The sequence below is a fragment of the Amphibalanus amphitrite genome, unplaced genomic scaffold (genome assembly GCF_019059575.1).
Source record: "Amphibalanus amphitrite isolate SeventyFive unplaced genomic scaffold, NRLGWU_Aamphi_draft 000137F_arrow, whole genome shotgun sequence".
NCBI lineage: Eukaryota > Metazoa > Arthropoda > Thecostraca > Balanomorpha > Balanidae > Amphibalanus > Amphibalanus amphitrite.
Genome location: NW_024881632.1, coordinates 972,107 through 981,816, shown reverse-complemented (window position 1 = coordinate 981,816; position 9,710 = coordinate 972,107). Strand labels below are relative to the sequence as shown.

Here is a 9,710-nt window from a genome sequence, read left to right as displayed (position 1 = left end):
ACATGGTCTCGAAAAGTAGGTCACAGGTCAAAGGTCATTGGGGTCAGGGTCATGAAATTTTCAGGGTAGGTGTAAAATTGATTAACGCGAGGGTACTGAAAGTTTCGTCGCGATCGGCCGCTTTTTACGCGAGTTATTCGCGAAAAACCATGGGGGGGTCCGTTCGACCCCCCCCCCCTATACGGGCGAGGGTTAAAACGTTAGTTGTAGGAAATGGATCTCTCGTAAATCGTAAATCCCCCTTCTCTTCTCTCCCTGTTTTTACATGCATTTTGACCAAATAATAAACATTTAGTCAATTCATCGGTATTCCATTCCTTCGTGTCAATGCTGCTCCTCTCTCCCCCCTCTGCCACCCCCTCTCCCGGCGCCCTCTTGGCCACCCGCGCCGCCGACCGGCTCCGTCCCGCCGCCGTCGACTCGGACGGCCGTCGGCCAGTCGTGCCGTCGGAGCCGACGGGGGAGGGCCGTCGGAGCCGACGGGGAGGGTCGTCCGAGACGGCGGTGGCGCGATGGCCAGTGGAGGGGCGCCGTCCGTCGGCCGCCTGGCACCGCCTCTGCTGTTGCTGCTGCTGCTCTCGGTGCTGTCAGGTGAGCCGAGGTCACTGGTGCTTAAGTGTCAACTAGGGTCACTGGTGCTAATAGGTCAGCTGGAGTCACTGGTGGGGTGTGTGTCGCACACTGGTGCTCTGTTGCTATCAGGTCAGAGGGTTCACTGGGTGCTATGGGATCAGCTAAGATCACTGGTGCTCTCGTTACTAGCACATCAGCTGGGTCACTGATGAGTTGGTGATTGTGGGTCACACACTGGTGCTCTGTTGCTATCAGGTCAGAGGGTTCACTGGGTGCTATGGGATCAGCTAAGATCACTGGTGCTCTGGAGCTGACAGATCAGCTGGGTCACTGATAAGTTGGTGATTGTGGGTCACACACTGGTGCTCTGTTGCTATCAGGTCAGAGGGTTCACTGGGTGCTATGGGATCAGCTAAGATCACTGGTGCTCTGGAGCTGACAGATCAGCTGGGTCACTGATAAGTTGGTGATTGTGGGTCACACACTGGTGCTCTGCTCAGGCCTGTTGTGCCCTGTGACGGTCACAGGCCGACCGCTGCGGGTCGGAGTCCCGGTCCGCTGCGGCCCGGGGCGGCGGCTGAGACAGATTTGCCGACCACTGACAGCCGATTGCCCATCTTGTGTCAGACTGGCAGCGATGACGGCTGCCGAACGGCCATCACCCTGCTCAGAGTCGCACTCTGCAACTCAGCTGTCTCGACTCCCCTGAAATATGAACGAATGTTGCAAAATGGCGTCAGAGTAGAATGATGGATGTGTCATAGTCTATCGGCACATACTTACATTAATCGGAATAGTAAGCAGATCTTGTGACAACATTGTGGTGTATGATGCCAATTTAAACTAAGCTGAATCCAAAATGTGTCGTTTTTCACGAGCTACTTTTCATTGCAAAAATATATTGGAGTAATTTACCCAGCAACACCACGGCACATATACTAGTCCAAGTAGGATTTTATTCCCCACACTGCAGCCTGCCAGGGCTGTTATAGTAGTACAGTCCATCCCGGAGCGGCCCCTCCTGCAGTTACCGCTGATCGGGAGCGGGACGGATCCACCGAGATGTGACCTGACAGCACGGAGGCCGCTGGTCTGACCCGCTGCCACACACCATCTTATCAGCGGCAGTCGAGAGCTGCAAACTCAGACCGAATGCCGCCGCATGCCCGCCCGGCTTGCTGTGAAATTTACGAGCGCAGTTATTTGACCACATGTCCTGAGAGCTCCTCAGCGGCAGCGAAAATACGTTACAGCTGCATATAATTGACCCTGCACTCAGTGGCGTATCCAGGATCTTGAAAAGGGGGAGGCCAAACCTGCTCAAGGGGCCCCACCCTTACCTTAGGGGCCCCAGTAGTAGCGTACTTAACCCACGCCCAGGTGCGGTTCTTTGCCACTTTCGCCATGTGAGAGAGCCTTTTTAGGCACACTCGGCAATCTAAAAAAGAATGTAAAACGTAAAAAAGCCATCGATATCGATAGCTCTGTAGTGTACGAGTATAATTTATTTCAGCAGTAGGCATACAGTTTTTTATTTGCTTTAGTTTTCGCTCTAGGACTAGACTCTGATTGCTCTATGTCGCCCACCTTGGCCTCACTCCGACCTCTGAAGGCTCATTCTGGTCTCTGAAAGCTCCACACCGGCAACAGAGTGAACCACACTGGCCTCCGGGCCCCATAATGACCTCAGGAGACCCATACTATGGCTGACCTCACAGAGCCCCCGCTGGCTCTTGGGAGCCTTGGAGTCAGTCTCTGATGTCCCTATGCCGCTCTCTAGCCCACGCCGGTCTCTAGAAGCCTATGATGCCCCCTGAGGGACCCACGCCGGCCTTTAACCCTCGCCCGTATTGGTGTTTTGCCAGCCGCGAACGTATAGGGGAGGGGGGTCCAACCGTCCCTGATCGAGCTAGCAAATCGAGCTAGTATCCAGAACCTTTCGATGAGGGGATTGGGCACAATGGGTCCGGTCCCCCTTGCAGACGGGCCCCTCTGTCTGTCTGTCTGTCTGCCTAAGCCCTGAGAAATGTGGAAAATTTGCAGGTAAAAATATCATTTTTTGCCTGAGAAGTGTGCATAAAATGCACGGTATTTTACGAGGAAATGAAGCGAGCGAGCGCCTCAGAGTCACCTGCGTTGGTCCCTCAGAGGTGTCGGTGAAAGGCCGTCAGATGCGCTGGTGTGGGGTCCTCACAGGCGCCGTTGTGGGGGCCTTAGGGCTTAGAGACACTGGTGGGGCCATCAATCATCATAGGCGTGTGTGGGGCCCTGAAAGTTACTCGTGGCCCTTCATAGGCCAGCAAGGGACTCTCAGAGGCCGGTAAGAGGCCCTCAGAGTCGCTGATAAGTGGCCGTCAGATGCGCTGGCATAGGGCTCTCGGAGGCGCCGGTGTGGAGGCTCTCAGAACCGCCAAAGTAGGCCCTTAAGAGGCACTGGTGTGGGACCCTTAGAGGTGGTAGTGAAGGCCCTCGCAGGCGAGGGCCCTCAGAAACACCGGTGTGGGCCGTGGGGCCATAGCAAACGGGTATGGGCCCTTACAGTTGATCCCTCATTGGCCGGCAAGGTCCCTCAGAACCCGGCGTGGGGCCCTTCTGGAGATAAGTGTGGCTACACAAGAGCCCATGGGGTGTTCTCACAAGCCCTGTGGTGTCCTTTCCAGTTGAAGCGTGGCCAGCGCGGACCCTCTGCCGCCAATTGGCACCGGAGGGCCCATTAGGCCCGAGGGGACCCTAAACCTTATAACGGAAGCGTGCCCCCTCGACCCTGGCTATACCATTGAATACAAATGATCAGGGGCCGTTCAGGTGAGCAGGGGCCTCTCATGTGACCAGGGGCCTTTCAACTGACCAGGGGACCCTCTGATAACCAGGGGCCGGTTATACCAGGGCCTCCACGGGTAACTAAGGGCCTTCATGTGACTGCAAGGGCCCTTCATATAACCAGGTACTCCCCGGGTAAGCATGGGCCCCTCAGGTGACCAGGGTTTCTTCAGGTCACTGACCAGGGGCCACCCAAGGGATCAGGGGCCGCTCAGGTAGCTAGGAACCCCTTAGATAACCAGGGGCCCCTCAGGTAACCAGGGGACCCTCAGATAACCAAGGGACCCTCATATACCCAGAGGCCCCTCTGGTAATCAGGGGCCCCTCATAACCAGAGGCCTCTCAGGTAACCAGGGGCCCCTCAGATAGCCAGGGCCCCTCAGGTAACCAGGGGCCCCCGTAGTATGGTGCCCCTCAGGTAACCAGGAGTCCTTCAGATAATTAGGGGCCCCTCAGGTAACCAGGGCCCCTCAGATAACCAGGGGCCCCTTAGATAACCAGGGGCCTCTCAGGTGACCAGGTAGATCCTCAGGTAACCAGGGGCCCCTCAGGGCCCCCGTGGCCCCCCTTGGGTACGTCACTGCACTCAAGTGACCCAAAGGGCCCACTTGCATGCTTGATGCCAAAGGGGGAGGCCATGGCCTCTTGGCCTCCCCCCTGGATACGCCACTGCCTGCACTGCATAGATACTACATAGATACTGCAGTGCATAGTCTACGCCACTTCCTTATCCTCTCCCCATATGACATTTACTGGTTCAACGGCCGGCCTTTTGATAAGAACGTTGGCCAATTCGGTTCACTTTTGTTTTATATATGCTCATTACTCATTCTTGTCAGCAAGGAGTTATATTGTGCGCATAACTCAAATTTAGATGTCTGTAAGTTATCATAGATTATACTGTATCACTATCGGAAGGTAAAGCTAGGATTTCATGTTGTTGACTATTTAGTATTTAGTATACCTTTACCTACCTACCAAGGATAAAACAGATCAGTCAAGCGCACAATGCTACAAGCTTGTGGGAAGAGTTTGCTTCCGAGCTTTCCAGGTACACTCGGGGGCAGATTGATGTTCCACCAGCCCCTACCCATCGGGCTCCCATGGCTCAGCACTGGCTGCTGCCAGTGGCAGAACTGACAGCACTGGCACTGGCAGGCAGTGCTGAGCAGTGCTGAGGGCAGGCAACACTGGCAGCAGCCAGTGCTGAGCCATGGGAGCCCGATGGGTAGGGAGTGGTGGAACATCAATCTGCCCCCGAGTGTACGTAATCTTACCTTGCTAACATTCTGAAGTAAGGCGCTGGCAATGCCGTAGCTTCGTCTTTCAATCGCCTTGGTGCATTGAAGGCGTCATGTTGTCATCAATTAGCATGTGGCGATATAAATGTGTTTTCTGCATTACCAGTGGATCGAATATGTATAGCTACAATGCCTATTGGTTCATGTGTTCATCCGGCATGCACTATTACTGATAGACGAAACATAATAAACCACATGTTCACATGATCGGTCGCTTACCACATGAAGCTGCCCCGGCAATGAATCCATGAAAGTGCGAGATGAGAAGCACCGCTTTGTCCCTTCAAAATTGATGTATGTATTTTAAATGTGTCCACTTCAAAGAACAAACCAGCACTTTGGAAGCATCGGGGGACGTATTGCCAAACATTACCTACACGGAGAAAAATAATTACTCCCCCCGGGAATCACGATCCCCTATTTGGGAATCAACTGACACCCATGGTGTAATCCGATTCTGAAAAACGGTGTCCATACACCATTTTTTAGTGTAAATTGATCTCGGTCAGAATCACATACCCAAGGGTCATTTGACTCCCAAAATTTTGACTCCCATTTTAGGTGTCGTGTCAAAAGATCCTGCAAGGTGTCAGTGTAAAATGACACATCTAAGCGTTTTTGACGCTATCATGAGGAGTTTTTATATCCTATAGGTGTCATTTCACACAGTTGAGCGTTTTCGCAATCCACGACTCCCTTATTAGGTGTAATTTGATCCTCAGTGGTGTCATAATATTCCGTACAAATGACTTATTGAGTGTAATTTGACCCTGGGTAGTGTCATAATATTCCGGTGTCATTTGAGCCCCATTGGGTTCAAATGACACCGGAAATGTTATGGCACCACTGAGGGTCAAATTACACCTAATAAGCGAGTCACGGATTACGAAAACGCTCAACTGAGTGAAATGACACCCATAGGGTTCATGATAGCAGTATAGCGGCGGAACATCTTCAATTAAGGGGGAACCGATAGATCCAGCTCTCAAATTTATCGAGAGATCCGTAGGGATCACAGATTGGAGTCTCATTTTTTGCTTGAGATCCTGTGAGATCATAGATCCTCACTTATTTTTTGTCAGCACAGAAATAAAAAAAAACACTTGTTGCAACGCATAACCGTTCTGTTTGAGTGATTTTATGTGCTCGCACGTCATAATCCATAGTTTTGTGGCACTTATTGATACAGAAACCCTTTAAAACATGGTTTCAAATGTTGTGCATGGTGGGATCCACTCAGATCATAGATCCATGTTCTTGATTTATCGTCAGATCGTATGAGATCATAGATCCAAGATGAGTTTTTCACGACGGATCCGATGGGATCATAGATTCTAACCTGTTACCTGCAGTTTGCTTCGAGATCCACTGAGATCATAGATCCATCCCTCGGATCCATGCACATGTTTGGTGCTAGCCATGGCTGGTCCGCTACGAAGATGAAATAGGCAATAGCCCCATCAGCAGGCTGCACTGTCAATTTGCGGACGAAGATTTGTGGAAAAATGCGAGACGAAGAAATGCGGAGACGAAGAAATGTGCGGACGAAGAAATGCGAGACGAAAAAATACGGAGACAAAGAAATGCGAGACGAAGAAATGCGAGACGAAGACATGCAAGACGAAGACATGCAAGACGAAGACATGCAAGACGAAGACATGCGAGGCGAAGAAATGCGAGACGAAGAAATGCGAGACGAAGAAATGCGAGACGAAGAAATGCAAAACGAAGAAATGCGAGACGAAGAAATGCGAGACAAAGAAATGCGCGGACGAAGAAATGCGGAGACGAAGAAATGCGAGACGAAGAAATGCGAGACGAAGAAATGCGAGACGAAGAAATGCGAGACGAAGAAATGCGAGACGAAGAAATGCAAGACGAAGAAAGGCGGAGACGAAGAAATGAGCGGACGAAGTTTTGCGGACGAAGAATTGCGCGACGAAGAAATGCCATGCAAAGATTTGTCCGGATACGCTGCGGTATCAATTGATTTTCGGTGACTCAAACTCCGACTCCAGTACCGGCTTCCAAAGTCTACTCCGACTCTGACTCCGGCCACAGTTCTGTCAACTCCACCCAACTCTGACTCTGACTCTGTAACCCTGGTGCGAACCACAGCTCAGGTCCAGTGGTTTGAGTCAATGGCCGGCCAATCAGCAAGCTGCATTGTCGTGTGACGTCATTTGTGTTCTAGCCATGCCGGTCCGCCACGAAGATGAAATAGTTCGACCTTGCAGGAAAACCGTTAGGAAAGCCGTTGACTTCAGTTGCCGGAAGTGTGCCCACGTGGGTGCGTGTGGTGTGAGCGGGGAGAGGAACTTATTTGAATTAACGCGCTTGTAATGTCGCCAAACGTTGTTTAAAGTGTAGATTTACTTCAAGTGATAGTGCTTTAACGATAGACTTCAGATTTTATTTGTAGTTTGCTCAACATGCGTATTTAAATAACGAGGCGCCCTGCACTCGGCGAAATTTTGAAGTAGGACAAGATAGCAACGCCCCATGGAGACGGAGGTAGGTTTTTATGTCATTAAGCAGCAGAATAACTCTACCTAAGTAAGTAGCAATAATCACCGGTTGATGGAACATTGACATTGTTGAAATGTGAGTAATTCCTTACGGTGAATGGAGTCACGGACCCATGAGCTTTACGATAAGTTTTCATTAGATTTCGCCATACATTTCGTGCCCAAATGTTTTGGAATTTATTGTTGCATATAAAATAAAGAATGACATACATGTATTGTTATTTGCGTCACGTGGTTAACAACTGCAATTATGACTCTGTTTGAGAGTGTATTTTGATCCCATAAGGTGTATGATTCCGAGAATCATTTGACAATATCTGGTATAAAGACTGATTGAAAAGAAGACGTCATCGTCAATAGATAAAATTGTAGCTGCAAGGGTGAAGACACATGTAAGCTACATTTAAAGTCTCGTTGCAGTCTGGCTAATCGTTCCTATAAGCTTCAGAAGCAGAACATACCCATGGGTATGTTGGTTAGTTGTACGGGGACCCGCAGTTGCTACTGTACAGCGACCCTGAGTAAATTGTCCCAGCACCCTCACAGGGAACAACGAAAAGCTGTCAGAGGGCACGCACAGAAAACCTCAGCTGCTCTTGTACACGGACCGACAGTCGATATCAATGTTATCGGTCGTTACTGGACAGGACAGACGGCTAGAGTTAGGGTTCGTGGACACTTCCTAGAGTATTATGACTCTGATTTGGGGTGTATTTTATACCACATGTCGTCAAATGATTCCCGGAATCATACACCGTGTGGGATCAAAATACACCCTCAAGATCCGATTACTCCCTGAAGTGACACCTAAAAGGGGTGTTTTTTGAAGCGTACCAAAAACGCGCAGTTTCCAGGAGTCAGATTACACCCGGAATCAGACTTTTCAGACACTTCCTAGAGTATTATGACTCTGATTTGGGGTGTATTTTATACCACATGTCGTCAAATGATTCCCGGAATCATACACCGTGTGGGATCAAAATACACCCTCAAGATCCGATTACTCCCTGAAGTGACACCTAAAAGGGGTGTTTTTTGAAGCGTACCAAAAACGCGCAGTTTCCAGGAGTCAGATTACACCCGGAATCAGACACTTCAGACACTTCCTAGAGTATTATGACTCTGATTTGGGGTGTATTTTTATTCCATAAGGCGTATGATTCCGGGAATCATTTGACGACCTACGGTGTTAAAATACACCCTCAACCAGTGTCATAATACCCTAGAAAGTGTCTTACCCTATACCCTATAACTCTATAGAGTTAGGGTTCGTGGACACTTCCTAGAGTATTATGACTCTGATTTGGGGTGTATTTTATACCACATGTCGTCAAATGATTCCCGGAATCAATACACCGTGTGGGATCAAAATACACCCTCAAGATCCGATTACTCCCTGAAGTGACACCTAAAAGGGGTGTTTTTTGAAGCGTACCAAAAACGCGCAGTTTCCAGGAGTCAGATTACACCCGGAATCAGACTTTTCAGACACTTCCTAGAGTATTATGACTCTGATTTGGGGTGTATTTTATACCACATGTCGTCAAATGATTCCCGGAATCATACACCGTGTGGGATCAAAATACACCCTCAAGATCCGATTACTCCCTGAAGTGACACCTAAAAGGGGTGTTTTTTGAAGCGTACCAAAAACGCGCAGTTTCCAGGAGTCAGATTACACCCGGAATCAGACACTTCAGACACTTCCTAGAGTATTATGACTCTGATTTGGGGTGTATTTTTATTCCATAAGGCGTATGATTCCGGGAATCATTTGACGACGTACGGTGTTAAAATACACCCTCAACCAGTGTCATAATACCCTAGAAAGTGTCTGATTCCGGGTGTAATCGGACTCCAGAAAACTGCGCGTTTTTGGTACGCTTCAAAAAACACCCCTTTTAGGTGTCATTATTTTTTTCAGTGTACAGTTATGTGATTGGTTGGTTATCGTCAGTACACACAGCGAACTATCGCACTATCGCAGTGGGTCGAATGGGAAGATGGTGCGACATAGCACCACCTGGGAGGGGGAGGGGCAGATAAAACCGGCTCTCAAGAGCAGTGCCTCAACTGTAGAGGACCAGGCATGTGCATGGATCTGAGAAAATGGATCTGGGATCTGATCCCATGGATCCTGATCCCGGATCCGACAGGATCATTGATCCAGCTCTTAATCTTATTGAAGGATCCATATGGATCATAGATTCGACTCTTAATTTTTACTTGAAATCCAGTGAGATCATAGATCCTCGCTTATTTGTTAACAACACAGAAATCTTTAAGATTCACTTGCTCCGACTTACAAAAGTAAGGTTTTATTAGTGTATGCGATTGATTTGAACGCCATAATTCATAGACGTGGCACTTATTGACATAGAAAACCTCGGAAACACGGGTTAAAATGTTGTGCATGGTGGGATCCACTCGGATCATTGATCCATGTTCTCGATTTATCGTCTGATCATATAAGTTCATAGATCTAGGA

At 49.3% G+C, this 9,710-nt stretch overlaps 1 protein-coding gene across 1 annotated transcript in view; it reads left to right on the top strand.

The window, feature by feature from the left end:
- Positions 1–409: 409 nt before the first annotated feature.
- LOC122382312 overlaps positions 410–9,710 on the top strand; it is a 41,836-nt gene continuing 32,535 nt past the window's right edge. The window contains exon 1 of the mRNA XM_043367487.1: positions 410–591. Within this exon, the coding sequence (XP_043223422.1) occupies positions 513–591 (79 nt within the window). The 5' untranslated portion in view covers positions 410–512. The remainder of the gene's footprint in view (positions 592–9,710) is intronic.